Source organism: Chanodichthys erythropterus, chromosome 7 (assembly GCF_024489055.1).
Source record: "Chanodichthys erythropterus isolate Z2021 chromosome 7, ASM2448905v1, whole genome shotgun sequence".
Lineage (NCBI taxonomy): Eukaryota > Metazoa > Chordata > Actinopteri > Cypriniformes > Xenocyprididae > Chanodichthys > Chanodichthys erythropterus.
Window position 1 is genome coordinate 14,251,290 of NC_090227.1, and position 20,958 is coordinate 14,272,247.

Below are 20,958 nucleotides of genomic sequence, written 5' to 3' on the forward strand. Positions count from 1 at the left end.
GAATCATGATTCAGATCGCGCGTCAAACTGCCAATGGCTGAAATCACGTGACTTTGGCGCTCCGAACAGCAGATTCGATACACTGATTCATTGTGCTCCGATGCGTCCTGAAGCATTGTTTTGAAATTGTAGTATTCACATGAACCGATTTAAATATGTTTTTAGTACATTAATGGATCTTGAGAGAGGAAATGTCATTGCTCCCCATGAAGGCCTCACGGAGCCATCGGATTTCAACTAAAATATCTTAATTTGTGTTCCGAAGATGAACGAAGGTCTTACGGGTGATGGAACGGCATGATGGTAAGTAATAAATGACAGAATTTTCATTTTTGGGTGAACTAACCCTTTAACCTCTCGCACGTGCAGATCCGTCACCTCGATAGAGAAGCGTTAAGTTTTTTCACTTCCAAATTCCATCATGTAAACAGTGAATTCGCCATGCCGCAACTGGCTTTTAAAGGGAATGAGAGATGAGACTCTGATTGGTTTATTGCACGTTATGCACAAAACACAACTATTACTCATTAAGACTAAGAGAACAGGGACAACCATTTTAGACCATGCACTGGGCACGCTGAGCATTTTTCCCGTCATTCAACTAGCAAAAGTGGATTCGGACATGCCCTAAGTGCACTTGTGCTATGCGCTTTAGACCACGCACTTAGATCATTAAAATAGGGCCCATTGTCTCTCAAAAGAAAGAGTCGACTCTGAATCGCTTAAGTCTTTTTTAGTTCGAATCCCATTTCGCAAAGTTCACACGTCACAAGTTAACACATTTGCATAATGCCTGCCTATGTTCTGCATGTACATCCCGCGAAAACTTGAACCCCCAAACGCTGTAGCTTGTTCAAATGGATAACATGTCAACAAGACACTGTGCTCTGTACTGTGAAAGGAAATTTGGTTTATTTTCACTTTCCAGTGCGAGGTTTGAAGAATCAGTGATTAAAGATGGGACAGTACCTGCTTTATTTGGACCAACTTGCTCCTCAGAATCACTAACTGTAAGTGTGGTTTATTTCTGATGTATTTTATACAGTGTTCTAAATACACAGTTTTGTGTTTTAGCTATATTGTGTATGTCTCTGGCTTCCTGAAATACTTCTGCTAATACTTCTGTTGGCCACTATTACCTAAAACTGTGTCCATTAATACAGATTGTCTGTCGTTCTTACTACTTTGAGTAATGATAAAGGATGGAGCAAGATTTGTTTTACAAACTTTAATGTTAAATCTAGTCAGTCTATCATCAGACTAGGTAAGCAAGCAAGGACAATAGCGAAAAATGGCAGATGGAGCAATAATAACTGACATGATTCATGATACCATGATATTTTTAGTGATATTTGTAAATTGTCTTTCTAAATGTTTCGTTAGCATGTTGCTAATGTACTGTTAAATGTGGTTAAAGTTATCATCGTTTATTACTGTATTCACGGAGACAAGAGCCATCGCTATTTTTATTTTGCAGTCTGTATAATTCATATACACAACTTCATTCTTTATAAATCTCTCCAACAGTGTGTAATGTTAGCTTTAGCCACGGAGCATAGCCTCAAACTCATTCAGAATCAAATGTAAACATCCAAATACATACTGTACTTACATGATCTGATGCATGCATGCAGCTTGCATGACAAACATTTTGTGAAGATCCATTTTGAGGGTTATATTAGCTGTGTGAACTTTATTTATGCAATGTATTAGAGTCGCAAGCTTGGGGGCGGAGAGCGGGAGGATTTAAAGGGGAAGCAGCCTGAATCGGTGCATATTAAATTATGCCCCAAAATAGGCAGTTACAAAAATTAATAAAAAAAATCTATGGGCTTGTAATCAGATTGTCTAATACAGGCTTCTAGTTGCTCAACTCATCTTAGGTCTTCTTTTTCGCACCTTCCTCTTTATGATGTGCGAAATGTTTTCTATGGGTGAAAGATCTGGACTGCAGGCTGGCCATTTCAGTACCCAGATCCTTCTTCTACGCAGCCATGATATTGTAATTGATGCAGTATGAGGCCTGGCATTGTCATGTTGGAAAATGCAAGGTCTTCCCTGAAAGAGATTATGTCTGGATGGGAGCATATTAGTGATGCGCGGGTCGGCTTTTTTTCCAACCCGCGGGTCCCGCTTTTATGAAATTATTTGGTCCGCCCCAGCCCACCCTGCACCACTGTATCTATTTTTACAACCTGCCCCGCCCCGCCCCGCCCCGCACCCGCAAACATTTAATAGACATAGGCTACTAGGCATTGTAATATAGATTAAAACAGCCTTTATTTCAACCTGAAAGTGCTTGGAAACATCTCCCTTTAAACTGGCAACAACGTACGATTATGTATATGAACCATAAATAAGTAATAACAAGATAATGATAAACATTTTCAACATTTACAAAGCAGCGTTTGTATAGGTTAAACAATTTTTTTATTTCATTTGGGACATTCTAAAATGCTTAACGTGGTTTAATGTGCTAAGTGAATATAAACAGACCAAACTTCATACTGCTAAACATCATACTAATAAAGTATAGGCTACTACAGAAAAGCAGTTGAGCCCAGAATATGAACACAATTTGTTTAATTTCACGTTGTGTTTTCCTCCTATATTAAACCGCTATAAAGAAAAAGCTTAACGTCGTTTAATGTAGCCTAAGTCAGAGATCAAAGATCAAATTCTGCACAAACAATTATTCTATATAGTATGCTTTATTTTTATGGTATTTACTAAGTTTGGTTTGTTAATAATACTGCCTTAGTAAATTAAGCCACGTTAAGCTGTTTCACATTAAGCGTTTTATATATCCCTTTCAGATTTGTATAGGACAACCGTTACAGCCTACGCTACATAACCACTGAACTTTTGTTTTATTTAACACACGGAAATGTTCATTTACCGTTTTTATGTTCACTGTGCAAAAAAAGAATGGCATCCACTGTACCGGGTTTTTTTTTCGCCTAGACTCCAGCACCTGGCCAGCAGAGATGAATCTGCGCTTGCTTGATGCGCTTGTGGCCGGGATACAGATAATCATTTTTGACACATTGGCAAGCACAGGAAAGGCGATTGACTGCGACTGCAGGAAGGTTAGAATGTCCTCTTCGTCCCAGAAGAACTGGCCCTCAATGTAGCGTTTTATTTTGTTTTATTTTTCCGTTTTTGTTGTCGTGGCTGGCGGCGGGAGCTGCTTGGCACGCCGCTTTTGTGACGCCAAAGGTTTGGAGACATCACACAAGTTACGTTACGGCCTTCGTATTGTAACCATATAAAAAAAAAAACTAATAAAATATGAAAATAAATATTCCAAAATATTTAATATACGCTATAGGGAATTGCTCGCAACATACAACATTTTTTTTTAATGACCCGCCCCAACCCGACCCGCGGGGTCTGTGGGTTATGAGACGACACGCGCATCACTAGAGCATATGTTGTTCTAGAACTTGGATATACCTTTCAGCATTGATGGTGCCTTTCCAGATGTGTAAGCTGCCCATGCCACATGCACTCATACAACCCCATACCATCAGAGATGCAGGCTTCTGAACTGAGCGCTGATAACAACTTGGTTTGTCCTTGTCCTCTTTAGTCCGGATGACATGGCGTCCCAGTTTTCCAAAAAGAACTTCAAATTTTGATTCGTCTGACCACAGAACAGTTTTCCACTTTGCCACAGTCCATTTTAAATGAGCCTTGGCCCAGAGAAAATGCCTGCGCTTCTGGATCATGTTTACATATGGCTTCTTTTTTGACCTATAGAGTTTTAGCCGGCAACGGTGGATTGTGTTCACCGACAATGTTTTCTGGAAGTATTCCTGGCCCATGTTGTGATTTCCATTACAGTAGCATTCCTGTATGTGATGCAGTGCCGTCTAAGGGCCCAAAGATCATGGGCATCCAGTATGGTTTTCCGGCCTTGACCCTTACGCACAGAGATTGCTCCAGATTCTCTGAATCTTTGGATGATATTATGCACTGTAGATGACAACTTCAGACTCTTTGTAATTTTTGTCTGAGAAACTCCTTTCTGATATTGCTCCAGTATTTTTCGCTGCAGCATTGGGGGAATTGGTGATCCTCTCCCCATCTTGACTTCTGAGAGACACTGCCACTCTGAGATGCTTTTTTTATACCCAATCATGTTGCCAATTGACCCAATAAGTTGCAAATTGGTCCTCCACCTGTTCCTTATATGTACATTTAACTTTTCCGGCCTCTTATTGCTACCTGTCCCAACTTTTTTGGAATGTGTAGCTCTCATGAAATCCAAAATGTGCTAATATTTGTCATGACATTTCAAAATGTCTCACTTTCAACATTTGATATATATATATATATATATATATATATATATATATATATATATATATATATATGGGCAATATATCGCATGCAATTGTCATGCGCATTTCATCAGTAAAGCCGGTTCCCTGATTACCGCTAAATCGCCATCAGCTGCTTTCAAATGGAGTGGCATTTAATAGACAGAGCCGTAGTTCACTGACAAGCTACTGTATGCAATATCGCGTTCATTATCAAAGGCGATTCATCTGCGATAATGAACGCCATATTGCGTAGCTTGTCAGTGATCTACGGTTTTGTCTATTAAATGGTGCTCCATTTGAAGGCAGGTGATGCCGATTGAAACAACATGGATTCTCATGTTCATTCATGTTTATTTCATGCTATGAATGGACTTGTAGTAAGAGATGATCAAGCCTTACGAGCCTTTTGAGCCTAGGCGCTACAGCAATCTGTCACGACCATGGTCACGACACATTAAAAAGCCACAAAACGTTTTTTATTGTTTGAATTTCTTAAAAAACTACACAGTTTTAAAGCTGGGACTTTGTTTAATATCATAAGTAACCTGCTCCGTCTTGTCTGTCGACGTGTTGTCAGTGTCCTCTTTGCTCCGTGATGCATTTATCACTTTGTGTGGCGTGACAGCACCACGGCTTGTCGGACAAAGCAGTAGTAACTAAGGGGGGCGGATCTTTGCGAAGGGTCAATTCAGCTAGGTATACATCTGCGCTAAAATATCAAGGTGAAAGTCATCATAGCTTGTGTAATATAGACTACCAACTCAACTTTGAGAATAAAGGCGATATTTTTTTTATCGCCCAATAAGAGTCTCACGTTGACGCAGCACATTAACGCCGATAACGGCCCACCATTAATATATATATATATATATATATATATATATATATATATATATATATTTACCTTGAAGTAATCCAAAAGTAATCAGATTACATTACTTTCATATTGTGGTACTTGGATTACGTTGCTGATACTTTTTTTATGAAGTAATTTGTAACTGTAACAGAATTCATTTTTAAAGTAACCCTCCCAAGCCTGTATGCAATTTATATTATGAGAAAATGAAAGAGTTTTTTTTACCTTTGATACATGTAAACCTGTTGTAGGAGACCTCCAAAAAAACACTGTGTTATGCATGCCAGGCCAGCAGTTGGCGAGGTTGCATTGTAAAGAAAAACTACGTACCTATAAACTTTTTTTACGCGCCTATAAACTGAACACATAATACACACTGAACACATAATACACATGTGCATGATATCAACGTTTTAACAAATTAACATTTTTGTAGTTTACACGGAGACAATAACTGTATTGTTTTCAAAAACTTTGAAACCCGCTTTCAAAAGTTTGCATGTTTAGGCCCCCAAAATGCTGTTGTTGTAGTAAATGAACGGCAAAATGCATAAAAAGTTTTCCGTTTTTAGTTGAAAACTGTGTCGGGTAAATGGCAACTGTGAGAGAAGGAACTAAAACTCAGGAGATGGATCCCTTTGGTGGCTGTTAGTGTAGGGAGCAGATGCAGTGGGTGTAACACTGAGAGGGCTCATGGATATTCTGGCCATTATTATTTTTCTAATTTCTGTTCCACTAATAGTAAACATGCAGCAGTGAAGATACACTTTTAATACACATCAAAGAACACTTTCATTTGGCAGTGGGGAGATTCAGATTTAAATGTCAGTCTTTATGCAGACTGACTATACAGTCACTCTCATAGTGAAACTGCTTTGGATAGGTAACCAGAAGAGAAGTGAAAAGTGTCTCTGCCCCTTTATAATAAATAGTCCAATGCCTAGCTGCTAAACTGACTGTATACTTTATTTACTATATATAGTACATATAAATAGATTTTGTACATATATATATATTTGCAATACTATTTTTACAATGTAATTTCAAAATGTAAACCAATAAGAACCTTACAACAGGTCTGCTTATCTGGTCTGTGTAAATGGGTTGGGAGAGGAGGATATGGGACGAAACCAATTCAAGGGGAGAAAAGAGAAGAGAGAGAGAGAGAGAAACACATAGAAAATAGAAACAATGGCTACATTCACACTGCAGGTAAATGTGGCCCAAATCTGATTTTTTTTTTTTTTTTTTTTTTGCCCACGTGACTCATATCTGTTTACTATGGAGCCCGGGAAGTCACCTCAAGGAGAAAAAAAAAATAAGACCAAATCCGTGGCCACAGTTTTGCAATCCCTCCCCTCAGTTTATAAACCATACTCACAGATTCTTAAATTGTTCCCTCGGTTTAACAAATCGTGCCCATGGATTAATAAACCATACCCCAAAATTTCCGAATTTGAAAACCGTACCTTCAGTTTTTCAATCCGTACCCACAAATTCATGATCCGTGGTAGCTTTTGCAATCCATTTACACGGTTTTGCAAACTGCACTCATGGATTTGTGGCCCGTCCCTCATTTTAGAAATATAGTGTACCAACTCAAGAACAGAAGCTCACAGTTCTGTGAACAAATCTTTCTGTATATTGTTTTAATGTGTATTATTAAGTTGAAACAGCTGTCTGAACTGTATGCTTCTTGGCTATAATTTGGTGAAGGGGTGAAAAAGACAATGATTAATTAGGAATTATTATGTGCGTCATAATCTTGTCAATCTATTTAGGCTATTTGTGATATTCTAAATACTCTCACTTTTTATAGAAAGGGTTGGTGTACTTTCAATACAAAATACATTTTGCCAGCACTTTTACTAGCCTATTGGCAAAAATCAATACAAAATACATCAAGCATTTCCATGACAACCTTCAGTTGGCCAAGGAGCCTCCATTCATTCTTCAAAACCATGTAAGTGTATTATTAATCATTATTAATAATAAACATTATTATTAATGATCATTAGTGCTGATCCTGTGAGTGCTCTTTCATTTCCAGAAATAGGATTTATTATTAATAATAATCATTATTATTAGCCTAATAATCATTAGTGCAGATCCCGTGGGTGCTTGGCCATTTCTGGAAAGGCCAAACACTCCATGGGTCTTGTAGTAGTAGTATGCAACCAAGAAGTTGTCAGAAAAATCTAAGATTTATTTGGAGTTTATCAGAGTCACTTCAGGTGTGTAATTTTTCACATGAGCTTGATGAATAGTTAATTCTGAAGACAGCCACATGCCAAGTTATAAAAGTTATAACTGCACACTTATGCAGTTATTTTATTTTTATCTTTTTTCTCTGAAATGTATCACTTTGGTTTTCAGTGGAATTGCATAGGTTGTCATTTTTACATTAAATGTACAAAAGTTCTGTTATGATTAATCTTTTTTTCATTTTTTGCATTAAAAAAGTAGACTTTTTATATCCACTGTCCTCACACACACACACACACACACACACACACACACACACACGTTGGGTTTCCATGGGGACTTTTCATAGACATAATTTTTTTACACGGCACAAACTGTATATTATATCCCCATTCATTCATTCAATGTTTATTTGTTTAAACCAATGTCAAACATTTCAGCAAACATTTCAGCACAAGCCTTTAGATCAGATGATTTTTAAGATGAGAAACATAGTGTAGATTTGTAACATAAATATATTTTTGTAGTCAGTTGTTTAAGTTATTTTGGATATTAGTGATTCAGAAATGACACCAAGTATGAGGATGTATTAGTGTACAACGTGTGAAAACATGTTCTGTGGCAAGCCTAATCTAGTAAGGACAGTCTGCCTGGAAACTAACCGGATGTCTGTCCTCCCACTCCATTCCAACACAGACCCTGAACAGGGCTATGTGCCAGGGAATTCCCACTGCCCTCCTCAAGACATGACATAGCTGCACTAGACTGTTAAAGACATTAATGCATGCTGAAATTATGTGTTTCTAGTGGATGATACAGATTTCTATGGAAAATAACCTGCTGATGACAGGGGGATGATGTGAGGATAAGGTTATTAAAACAGAGGTCAGGTTTTATTAAAACATTGTGATGCCATTCCCAGATGAAAACCCTCATGGAATTCCAAGGAAAAATTCTGACACACCATTCAGCCACTTCCATACCAACACTTATTGACGGGTGATTCTGGTTTGGTCAGTGAACATTTGTTCAACATTTGCTTAGGCCACTGAGATCAAAAGTGAAACTGATTTCTAACAAACTAATTTCTTGTGAGTCTACGGTTTTCCAGAAAAGCCTGTAATAGCTTCCAGTAGGCATTTGCATGTGACCGTCCTTTTAATGAGCAAATGAAAGATTGTCAATCAACTTTTGATCTTTTATTTATGTGAAGAAATGCAATTGAGTCACCGAGGTCTCCCCAATACAAGAGAGAATGGCCCCTGACAACACAATTCTACTTTCAGTTAGGCATTGGGAAAACATTAGACATTAAAATGGCATACAGAACAATGCTATGATTTCCTTTTTTTTTGGTCTCTGCCCCAAACCATGCACAGCAACTGAAAATAAGCTGTGTCGTCTCTGAGTAATACCACAACCTTCAGTTTGTTCTGGTTTTGATGACAGAGCAGGTTATTTAAATGCTTGCTTGCATTGAACACAATTGCTTTCTCTCTCTCTTTCACTACCGGGCATGGTTGCTGGCCAGCTATAGACCCATCCCCTTTGAAGACCAGGAACAAGTCAAAGCTTTACTGAGTCTATATGCAGAACAGGGGAGACAATATGATCAGTAGTGGATGAGCCAGAGCTCTCACATCTACCCTCTATCCTGCAACCAATACAGGGCATCAGGCAGCAACAGATGAAAACAGCCATGCCACTCGTCTCTGCTTTACCACCTGCTTTAACCCTAGCTGGAGAGTAATGGCATGTGAGGCAGTCCCACATGTATAATTCATTTTCAGAAGAGAGATTGCAGAGCACTCAACATTTATATTATAGTCATGAGCACTCTGAAGTGTTCAGATTCATCTTGAGTTCACTGAGCACAATTCATTTTTTTCATTAAATCCCTTAATAAGTTGCTTGAATCTGTTAGCCTGAGTCACCATAATTTTTGCATTTTATCAAAAAAGCAAATTAAATATAAAATGTATACATAAAGATTAAAAGAAGGACATGTATTAAAAACACCTTCCATATACAGACCACTTGCATGACAATGAGTTAACGTTTTTGCTCAATGTAAGGTGTCATTAAAAAAAAGAAAACTGTAAGATATTTTATTGCAAACATGCAACAATGGTATTAAACCAGAGCTTATTATTACGTTAGTGTGAGATGCCTTATATAAAGTGATAAATTGGGTTTAGCTAAAACAACAAAGTAACTTCTTTATGAAAAACACTGTTGTATCAGCTCGTTCACACAGTACTGTTCTTTAACAGTATTTATGTGATGATTTGCTAGCTGTATATAATTAAGCAACATGATATATATCTCAGTGATTTTAATGCACTTTTCACTCGCACCAAAAAAAAACTTTAAAAAAATAATGTATTATTTTATATATGGAGAACATTAACATACAATTTAGCCATATTATTGCCAAGCCCTACTGTTTAACTAGTAAGAGAGACTTATTTTGATTAGTCGTGTCATGCTCAGCTTCCTCTCAAACTGTCTTAAAGAGAAAACTCCTTCACGGCGACCACTACCTGTGCTCATATCCTCAAACACACCACCAGCATGCAACCTCACCTTTTCAAGATCCGCTTTTTATGGTTTCCACATGATCTTTAAACTTCCTGACAGCAGGTTAGATGTGTCTTTGATATGAGATGTCAACCATTTCAGAATATGCCATCACAAACAGGTTTTATTTAACTGTTCATTATTAAATCTATAGATGCTCTGATGATGAACCAAAACCATGTGAGTCATGTGGAACATTTGTTTGTTTTTTCAGTTAAGAAATATAGCAAAAAATAGACAACAATGTACAATGATTCATAATCTGAATAGTTTAAGGTTTATGTATGTAAGATCCCATCTGTTGGATATTTAGGAGAATTCAGTAAATTGGGTTTAGGTATCAAGATGTGCCTGTAAAGACCCTTTCCCCTCTTTCCTCTCAGGTCACTCTACACACCTCCAGAACTGGATTGAGATTTCTTGTAAATGCGTCCGCTTCGTAGAATCAAATTTACATATTCATATATCACCAGCCATAAAGCGTAGTGATTGGACGCCTGGGCGTTGCGCAGACCAATCAGCTCTCACGACGTTCTTTAGTCACTTGAGCGGGTGTCTTTTTCATTATAAATAAAGCTGCGTGGAAAGTTGTGAATGTGAAATTTATATTCCTCAGCAGCCCGCTGTAACGGCATTAGAGTGAATTAAGAGTGTCAAAGATGAATCCGGGTGGCCGCAGACTGAAACAGTGGCTTATAGAACAGATAAACAGTAACATATATAATGGACTGCTATGGGAGGATGAGAAACGCACCATGTTTCGAATCCCTTGGAAACATGCAGGAAAACAAGACTACAACCAAGAGGTGGATGCGTCCATCTTCAAAGTAAGCATTCTTTTTTTTTTTTATATATATATAAATAATAATAATAATAATAATAATAATGAAGATTCTGGGTATTTAGATGATGTCATACAAAAGGTTGGCACAAGCCTAACATCTGAATGTGCGATGTTTTATTTTAACTAATGTTAAAACCGAGGGAAGGATTGTCCACCCTTTTAGATTTTGTCACAGTTTGACATCGCTTGCTTTCAATCTCCTGCTAGTTTTTATTTTATTTATTTATTTTTTTACAGTAAATATTGGTTAGTGGGGGTACTAAATTATATTGTTTATAGTTATTATATATATATATATATATATATATATATATATATATATATATATTATTTATTTATTTATTTATTTAAACTTTAGAATATTTTTGATTCTAAAACAATGTGCACCATATTCAGCCCCTCAGTGTTACCTTACAAGACTATTTCTTGAATTCTGATGTTGTGGTGATGTCTGACTAAGCAGTTGTTTTCACAGGCGTGGGCGATATTTAAAGGGAAGTTTAAGGAGGGAGATAAAGCTGAACCAGCGACATGGAAGACCAGATTGCGCTGTGCACTCAACAAGAGCCCAGATTTTGAGGAAGTTACTGACCGATCCCAGCTTGACATCTCTGAGCCTTACAAAGTGTACCGGATTGTGCCAGAGGAGGAACAGAAGTGTATGTGTGTGTGTGTGTGTGTGTGTGTGTGCATTCACTTTGTTTTTCTTTTCCAAGAAACGTTAGAAATAGCACAGAGACAAATTCTTACTTATGAAGAAGTTCAGTGACTCTATGGAGTGACTCTTTATTATTTATCTAAACATCCCATTGTCTTTACAATTTAAGTTATTTAAGTATATTTTATTTTGTAGTGGGTAAAGGCACACTCCCTGCCCTGTCCTGCTGCAGCACTGACCCCACTGACATGGACTGCTCACCAGACCTGGATGAACTTATTAAAGAGGTATTGCCATTTCTCCACCTGTTAACTGCTCATTTTTGTCTCAGAATGATGAAGGTATTGAGGGAAATAAAGATTTATTGTGGATTATGGTTATATTTGACTGATGGCTCATGTCTGCATAATGTGTGTGTGCAGTCTTCAAATGATGAATACATGGGCATCCTGAAGCGTAGTCATTCTCCCCTGGATGAAGGCAGTAACATGCTTTCAGTGCAGGAATGGTGGCAGCAAGGATCTCACAATGGTACCACTGTTTATGACTTGTTTCTTTACATTTTAATAATGTTTAAGAAATAAGATAAAAGTAAATTTAACATAAGTACTTTATTGATATTTTCATGAGTGCATGAGAACTGTTTTCAAAAATAATAAATAGAAATTGCAAAAAAAAAAAAAAAAAAACATTTACATGCTACAAAGCGTAAAATGGACTAATTTCCATCAGAGTTGCTGACTTAGTGTTTCTGTTTTGCACCCTCTTTCTTTGTAGTGGTAGGTACCGAGAGCTGTGTTGTGTTCAGCTCTTTGTGTTTATATTTATGTGTTTTATATACATTCACAGCTGCTGTTCATCAGGATCCTGCAGGCACATTCAATGCTGGTATGTGTTGTGTATTCTGTTGTGTGTATTTATTTATATCAACTCAGAACATTTGTTCAGCACATTTTTTTTTCAGCACATTTTGCATGTGTATAGACTGTTTGTATAGACTGACTTTTAAAACCCTTCCAAGTAATAAGAGTTGACTAGAAAAATTGTAGAAAACCCTGGGAATCCTGTTTTAATTCCTTGATGGTTTCAGTGGGATGGTTAACCGCAAATTTCTCCCTGCCTCCAGCGTTTTCTCAGATGATGATTTGTTTCTACTATGGAGGTCGGCTGGTGGGCAGCATGGTTACCACTCATCCAGAGGGCTGCCGTATCTCCCCCTGTCAACCCCCTCTGGCTAACGGCTTCTTGTATGGACCAGACAGCCTCCAGAACATCCGCTTCCCATCTGTTGAGCTCATCGAGCACGAGCGCCAGCGTCATGTCACCCGTAAGCTCTTCAGTCACTTGGAGCGTGGCGTACTGCTGCGTGCCAACCGAGAGGGCATCTTTATCAAGCGCCTGTGTCAGAGCAGAGTATTCTGGAGTGGGCAGGACCCTCAGTGCAACCCCAACCCTGGCAAACTAGAGCGAGATGCTGTGGTGAAGATCTTCGACACTGCCAGGTTCCTGCAAGGTAAACAAAGATCCTCCTAGACATTATATATATACATATATTTCAGTATATGACTGTTGAAATACAGTTCACAATTGCAATTTACCACTAATAAAATCAAGTCAGTATATAAGGTACTTAAAGATCATTAATAAATTTATTGTATTGGTAAATAACTAAAACAATTTTTAATGTATGAGTTTAGTTTATCAATTTGTTTATTGAACTTATTAAAATCCAATTGACCTTATTTATTAATTGTGTACTAATTATCAATGGATAAGATTTAGTTCACACATACGAATAAGAAATACTTATATTTGTTTTATTTTCTTGCAGTGCTGCAGTTATATCAAGAGGGTCATTATCAGCCTCCAGAGCCCACAGTCACGCTCTGCTTTGGGGAAGAGTTTAATGATTTCAGCACTGTCAAGAGCAAATTAATCATTGTGCAGGTAATTAATATATTATATATACAAACAAGAATTATCTAATTTAGTGTATTTTCCAATTCATGATATTAAAAGAAGCTTTCTTTCTATTATGTTGAAATGTTATATTTGTGGAAACTAACACTTTACAGTGAGGTTCAATGTGCTAACTGAACTACAGTAGGTATCCTGATCTGAACTCACAATGAATAATTATTTTACAGCATTTATTCATCTAAATAATTTTTACATATACTAATAGATTTTTAGTTGTATAAATTAGCTATATGTATTAATCATGAATAAACATGAATAGAAAATAGTAGTAATAGTAGTAGTAATACTAATAGTAGTAGTAATAGTATTTATAAATTATCTATGAACAGCAACTTTTTACAGCTTTAATTAATCTAGGTTAGTGTTTGATGCCTAGTGCATTAACTAATTGAACCTTATTGTAAAGTGTTAAACTGAAACTTATAGACTAAAATGTCTTAATATGAATTACATTTGTTAGGTTACTTATAGACAGTTAGCTTCTTCGCTGTAGCTTCTTTTCACATTTAAAAAAAAAAAAAAATCATATTCTTAATTACCTTAATTGAAAACACTATAAAACAATAGCAGTAACCTAATTCTTTATCCAAACAGATCACAGCATTGAACTGTCAGCAACTAGTCGATACAGTGACCGCCCGGCGATCCCAGTATAGCAGTGGGAATTTGGAGATTTCAGATGACATGGCCAGTGATCAGATGGCTCGTATATATCAGGATCTGTGTAGCTACCCGGTTCCCCAACGAGCTTCCTGTTTCAGGGACAACCTGCCAATTCCAGTCTGAGGCAGAACTCTGAGCCAGTCTCGTCTCAAAGAATGAGTCAGTTCACATGTTCACAACCCAAAATGATGCTTTTACAATGACATTACATAAAGAAAACGATTGGCCTTTAGGTGTGCTATCTGTGCATAGCATCCCGTTCTCTCAGGGCCGAAACTAGCATCTGACAGAAGGTTTGCAGTGTTCTCAGGGATGACGTACTCATTTGTTAGAGGAAAGTGATTTTTAATTTTTTTTTTCTTTGTATATATTACTGTCTGTTTATTATTGATTTTGTCCTAAACATTTGAAATGTCTCTGTTACTGTTTTTTTACTATGCACTGTAAAGTTGATAGGTTTTACTATCCTTCATTTTTATATTGATTTTTTTTTTGTTACGCTTAATGCTAATATTTTTTTTAGAAGTGTAATGTTGAATGCAGATGTTGAATGAGTTGAATGCAGAATAAATTTCAAATGAGAAATCTATGAATAATTAAAGAAATTACTTTGATAAGCTGGTTGTCTAACTGATCTATAAATAGTGTGTACTGTAGTTTTTTTATGCCACAAGTATAATAGGTATTGCATAGTCATGTTATTAAGAACATCAGATGCCAAGAAAAAAAGTTAAATTTCATTGCATTTAAAACATTACATGTTTTTAAATGTACAAAATTGGGTTTGCATGTGCTTGTATTTCTCACACTGCTGTCATGACAGACTGGAGCTTTGGAGCCTACATGATCTTCCTGTACACAAATTACAACAACAACAACAAAAATCATTATATAATAGGTGTTTTTGAGAGGGCACTTTAAAGCATGAAATGGACAGTCAGCAGTTGTAGTTGCTAGTGCAGGGCACCATCTTGCAGTGCCATCCAGTGAGGTCTATAATACCTGAAGAAAGCCACAGTTAGCAAAATAACATGAAGAGAAACTGAAAGAATGTGGGTCTCCTATCCTTGTCTTGACATGTTTCAGTAACCTCATCTCAAAACTGCCTGGAATGTTCCTTGGTCTACTTGTTGTAAATGCTTTAATCAGTAATGCATCTAGACACAGGTGTATTAACCCTTTGTTGTCAGATTTTATTTGTGATTCAACATATGTTAGTATACATAAGCTTGGCAAAATTTTTGGAGACTCTCAATATTTTCCTATTCAAATATATTCACAGCTAGAAAATAACTGCCCAAAGGCCACAGAGTTAACTTTCTTACCTCAAAAGACTTACCATTGTATTTTCTGGTGGAAATTGCTTGACATAAATAGCTACACTGTGTCACTTCCATGTCCTTTTTCTGATATTTTTGAGAAGTCTTCAGTAAGTTTAGTTGGCTTTAAAACTGTTCAGTGATACTTGATGGACTGACAGTCAACAGTTGGTTTCAGGGACGTGCACAGGGGGGTTGCTCAGGTTGCCCGGGCAACTGCCCATATGCCCTTCTCGACTCACGTTGCCCTTCCGAGGTGGAAAAAAATAAATAAAAAAATCGTACAATGGATGCAGAATTTCACGTAGGCCTAGATAAAAAAAAAAAAAAAAAAAAAAAAAAAAAAAAAAAATCGCAAAGCCTCATTCACTTCCATATTCGGGCACCCGTCCGAAAGTGAAAGTCAGTAGGGGAAGGGCTAACTCTGTTAACGTGGCTGCAGCGCTGCACGCGACCGGCACCTGAGCTGAGCCTGCATGAGCGGCACTAGAAGGAGATTGTCGCGGTTGTCGGGTGAGACGACTTAACGTTGTCGGAAAGGTGAGTAAGGTTATAATCGTTAACGAAAACGAACGAAAAAACGAAAACTAGGTGGGAAAAAACATCGTCGTTAACTGAAATAACATTACAAAAAACGATAACTAACCAAAACTGTAATGTGTGTTTGGCAAAACTAACTAAAATAAAATAAAATTATAGATTAAATGTCCTTAGTTTTCGTCTTTGTCAATGTCTTTCATAGAGCAAACTTTCAGCTGCATTTCATTTCCCTGCGTCTCTCACTCACGCGTCTCTCTCACATACTCGCGCGCGCACAGCCCCTCCCCTCCGTGCACACCGCGCCTCCATGAGAACGAGTGTTGGAAGCAAGTTCGCGAAAGGTAGCCTATCTCGTGAAAAGTGCCCTTTTTTTAGGTCAGAGCAACTGCCCCTCAAAATTCCTGTGCACGTCCCTGGTTGGTTTTGTCTTAGCGTTCACACCAGGGGCGTTTCCACCGAAGCAGTGCCTCCTCAAAAAAATAGGATGAGAAAATAATCCATATTACATATAAAACAACACAAATATTACAAATTATGACATTAAAAAGAGAGCAAGTCACATGTATTTCTTAAGGAACACTGCCAAACAGCGACACCCGCAGGTAAAGTTACACAGAGGAGTCATGCTTTACAGCAGTGGTTCTTTTTTCCCAGTGGGCCGCACAATGGTCCAAATGAAAGTCTCACGGTCCGCATATAATTTGCATATGACGTCACCAATACAAACCAATCAGATTTAATGTTATCGTATTAGCAAATACTATTATTATACCTAGATGTTGCACACAATAAATAACAAATAAAAACTAACTTACTGACATTAGCTTTACAATAATAATCAGTAATGCTCAATGAACACACAAACTGTATAAATCACTTTAAGTTGCTATTTAATTCTGTATGACTCTCTTCAACAGCATCGCAATAGTCACCAAACAATCACATAAACGCCTTAATAGGCAAATGTTACTCAGCTCTTTTTACAAACAACATTGAGCGCATTGTAATTACAATCTCTGACGATATCAAGCGTTCTGTCATGTCGCAATCGCGCAGCATCGGATCCGCGAGCGCACGCAGAGTTGGACTCGACGCCTGTTTCACACATAATCCGTCTGCAGTGCGTGTGCGGTCCGTATGCAGTGCGTATGTGTTGCTGAAGCAGGAAGCGGCCATTGTGCTTTCACACAGCACACGTTTGCAGTGCGTAATGTTATATTCATTACGCTTATATATTTACAGTTGCTGGAGTAGTTTAGTACACGTAAACATGACACAAAGATTTGAAAACTTACTGTCGACACAAACAGCCGACGAAACTGCTTCCCATGCCTTTTCCTTCGCATTCAAATCTTTGTACAATACATTCTGCGGGTCATACAGAATTTTATGTTTTTCCACCTCAACGATAAGACGAGTGTCATCCATGTCACCTTGTTTTTGAATAGGTCCGCCTGTCACGTCATTGCCTGCTGGGATGCGAGTTTCCCTCCAACGGGGAAAAACATATCTGATCGCATTATGCAAGTAAACACTGTTCATTTTTTTTTTTAAATAAAATAATTGTTTTGAAATGATACAACTGAACTGTGAAATTGAAATGTTTCCTTTTGGCATGAATATAACTTGTTGCTGGCATGGCGTTAAATCATAAAAAAAAAAAAAAAAAATTCTTTATGTAATGTACTAAATGTACAAAATAGTTTAAATGTGCATAATTTCTTTTTTTCTCTTTTTTTTTTTACAATTTCAGGTCAATCCATGCTCATTTTGCCCACACACAATCTGCTGTGCTGCACTTGCAGCACAGCAAAAATAGACTCGGTACGTAAACGATTGCTGCACTGCTGCAGACGCACCGCTCCTGGAACGCAATGACGGACCGCAACCGCGTGCAGTGTGAACGCTCTAATCCGTTAACATGGGTGCGTAAAAAAATACGCAACGCATACGCACTGCAGACGGATTATGTGTGAAACAGGCGTCATTCCAGCCGCGGGTGCGCTGATGCGGTTATTTTTACTGATTTAAAATACATCAAACAAACACATCGATTTCACAGTTCAGTCTTTTGAAATTGTAGGTTTTGCTTGTCAAGTAGCCTAGTTTACTACAGAGCAAACAGGAAGGCCGTCCATCTCGCTCAACTGATTCTTCCATTCTTCTTACCTTCGATGCTGACTCTTCTTGTTTGCATGTGTTCCTTCATTGTATGTTCCTCATTTTGTTTTTCTCCTCTAATAACAAATTTGACCATTTTTGACCAGGCTGAAATTAACAAAATTAATGGCTACTGTTTGAATTCTTCCTAAGGGCGCACTTGTGTTTGTTTCGTTAACTGAGTGATTGCGTCATTAGCCTACATTGCCTGATGTCTGAAAATAATAAATGCTCACCAAAATTATTTTATATGACAAATAAAGCATTATAGCTCATTTATATTTATTAAAACAAAAATAAATTGTATGCTATAGTTTTTTTTTTTTTTTTTTTTAATTGTGATCGGCATCGCGAGCTGCATTTACATTCGTGACGGGCCGCAGGTTGAGAACCACTGCTCCACACCCATTCAAACGCTTGCTGCAGTGAAGTGTCTTTTTTTTTTTTTTTTTTTAAGGTAGAACGTAAATGTAATCGTTATCAATGGTTTATCATTATAAACAGATTTACAGTGACTTGAGTATTTTCTCAGTGACAGGAAAACTTTTTCTAACGATTCAGTTATCTCATTTCTTCACATTCCCAGTTCCCTTTCGATACTTCACTCGTACTGCGTATGGGGAAAGGTCTCCCTTTTTCCCCGCTGCTGAAGCCTTTTTCAATAACGCAGTGTAACTGCACCGTCATTGGTTCACTCATAGACAAGTTGTTGAACCAATGACGGCGCGGCATAGCTGCGCGGCCTATGGCGACAAAGCGCGCGAATATTCCCGCCGAAATGGGCGGGGTTAAGGGCTATATAAGCAGGCGTTTCGCCATAGGATTTCAGTGTTTTCTCCTTCAGCGACGACCTCATCATCTCCTCGCTGATCTCCGCCTGAAGCCGAGAAGCTCGCCGCCTTCCTGACTGCTCTCGCCGCCGTCTGAAGAGGCTCCCGCAGCGGACTCGCCTGGACTCGCCGGACTGAGGACAGCGCCGGCGCCCTCTCCGACTGCAGCGTCAGCGCCGTCGCCGAGTCGCCGCCTCCCGCTTCCCGCTCCCGGCCGCTTCCTGTGTGTCCCCTGCCGCCATCCGGCGCGCCGTCTTGAGAGCTTCACCGCGGCTTAACGCCGCTCTAAAAGAGCGTATTTCAGCGGTTTTCACCGCTTCTAGAGCTTCCGCGGCCCTCGCCGCTCTAAAAGAGCCACCCAAGTGCCGTTTTCACGGCAACGGCGTCTTCTCAGATGCCCCGCCACTCGTGTGGCACGTGCAGGGCCCCCCTGCACGACGGTGATGGTCACAGCGAGTGCGTCGCTTGCCTGGGCAAGCCCCATGCAGACGGCGCGCTCGCTGGGGACTCATGCCCGCACTGCGAGTGCATGAGTCTCAGTTCCCTGCGCTCGCGGGTCGCCTTCTTCACAGAGGGTGATCTCGCCGCTCGCGCCCTCCCGTCTCCTTCCTCCCGCGAGCCGGCTAGGAAGAGACAGCGGGGCAGAGCGACCCAGCGCCAGGAGATAGGCGAGCTCACGCCGGCCCAGCTCCCGCGTGCCTCGCCCTCTCCTCCGAGGGAACCCTCTCCCGTCCTGTTCTCTCGGCCTGAGCAGCGTCCCTCTGCGGAAGCGAGTGACCTCGTCTCATTCGGTGGAACAGACGACGAGCAGGATGACTCCATGTCTCTTGCGGCTTCCGAAGCAGAAGTGTGGGCTGGCGAATCGGACGATCCCGCCCCCCCGCCTCCCTTGGAGCCCATTGAACATGGCCAGGGCATGGATGCCGAGCTCTTCCGCATCCTATCCAGAGCCGTAGAAGAGCTGGACCATGACTGGGCCCCTCCTGAGGAGCCGTCGCGCAGTCGCCTTGACGAGTGGTTCCTGCCTGGCCGCCGCCAAGCCCCTCGCCAGCGAGCAGCGCCCTTTTTTCCCGAGGTCCACGAGGAGCTGACGAAGTCGTGGCGCGCTCCGTACTCCGCCCGCCTTCATACCACGCACCGCTCCGCCCTCACTGCCGTCGACGGCGCCGAGGAAAAGGGATACGAGCACCTGCCACCCCTTGACGAAGCAGTGGCTGCTCACCTCTGCCCTCCCGCGGCTGTGGGATGGAAAGCTAAGAGGTCACTCCCTTCCAAGCCCTGCCGGACTACTTCCACCTTAGCTGGTCGAGCTTACACTTCGGCAGGACAGGCCGCTTCTGCGCTACACTCCATGGCCATATTCCAAGTCTTCCAGGCCAAACTCCTCCGCTCTCTGGACGAGTCTGGGATTGACGCGCCGGCTTTCAAGGACCTTCGCAGCGCTACTGACCTTGCCCTACGAGCCACGAAGGCTACGGCTCAGGCCATCGGCCGTTCCATGGCCAGCCTGGTAGTGTTGGAGCGCCACCTGTGGCTTAACTTGACGGAGATCAAGGACAATGACAAGACGGCCTTCTTAGACGCCCCGGTCTCTCCCTCTGGTCTCTTCGGCCCTGCAGTGGATGGCTTCACTGAACGCTTCACAGCGGCACAGAAATCGTCTCAGGCCATGAGACATTTCCTGCCCAAGCGCTCCAGCTCTGCTTCCAGCCGCCCCAGGACTGCGTCGGCTCAGCAGCACAAGCCCGCTCCACCTGCAGCACCGCAGTCAGCGCCACCTAAGGAGCAACGCCAGCGCTCGCGCTCTGCCAAGCGCCATCCCTTCCCGAGACGCCAGGGACCCCGGCCCAAGATTGTGCTGGACCCGGTGCCTCCGAAGTCATCCTGATCTGCCAGGAAGGAAGAGGATGGGGAATCGTCCCGTCGCGACCGGACCACCCCAAAAGCTCCCACGAACATTTTCCCCTCCGCCTCGTTTAAATCCGGGCGTGGGAA

At 40.2% G+C, this 20,958-nt stretch overlaps 2 protein-coding genes across 3 annotated transcripts in view; both read left to right on the top strand.

The window, feature by feature from the left end:
• Positions 1-9,008, top strand: part of dusp22a (dual specificity phosphatase 22a) — a 104,227-nt gene extending 95,219 nt beyond the window's left edge. The window contains exon 6 of the mRNA XM_067389347.1: positions 8,901-9,008. Coding sequence (XP_067245448.1) covers positions 8,901-9,008 — 108 coding nt within the window. The remainder of the gene's footprint in view (positions 1-8,900) is intronic.
• Positions 9,009-10,542: 1,534 nt separating this feature from the next.
• irf8 (interferon regulatory factor 8) lies at positions 10,543-14,748 on the top strand. 2 transcript variants are annotated; one of them, XM_067389040.1, is made up of 8 exons: positions 10,545-10,796; positions 11,289-11,472; positions 11,667-11,758; positions 11,894-12,002; positions 12,321-12,359; positions 12,598-12,984; positions 13,303-13,418; positions 14,046-14,748. In XM_067389040.1, exons 1-8 carry the CDS (start codon positions 10,629-10,631, stop codon positions 14,235-14,237), a joined length of 1,287 nt encoding a protein of 428 aa, XP_067245141.1. In that variant the 5' UTR covers positions 10,545-10,628; the 3' UTR covers positions 14,238-14,748. The 2 variants fall into 2 exon arrangements, with proteins under 2 accessions (XP_067245143.1, XP_067245141.1); XM_067389042.1 differs by lacking the exon at positions 13,303-13,418 and having other exon boundaries at positions 10,543-10,796; positions 14,046-14,253.
• Positions 14,749-20,958: the final 6,210 nt, after the last annotated feature.

Excerpts from the sequence above, each read along its gene's own strand:
- irf8 (XM_067389040.1), top strand. The coding sequence starts at position 10,629 with ATGAATCCGGGTGGCCGCAGACTGAAACAGTGGCTTATAGAACAGATA. Across the intron at positions 12,003-12,320 it reads GCAGCAAGGATCTCACAATG|CTGCTGTTCATCAGGATCCT; the intron begins GTACCACTGTTT and ends ATACATTCACAG. Across the intron at positions 12,360-12,597 it reads TGCAGGCACATTCAATGCTG|CGTTTTCTCAGATGATGATT; the intron begins GTATGTGTTGTG and ends CCCTGCCTCCAG.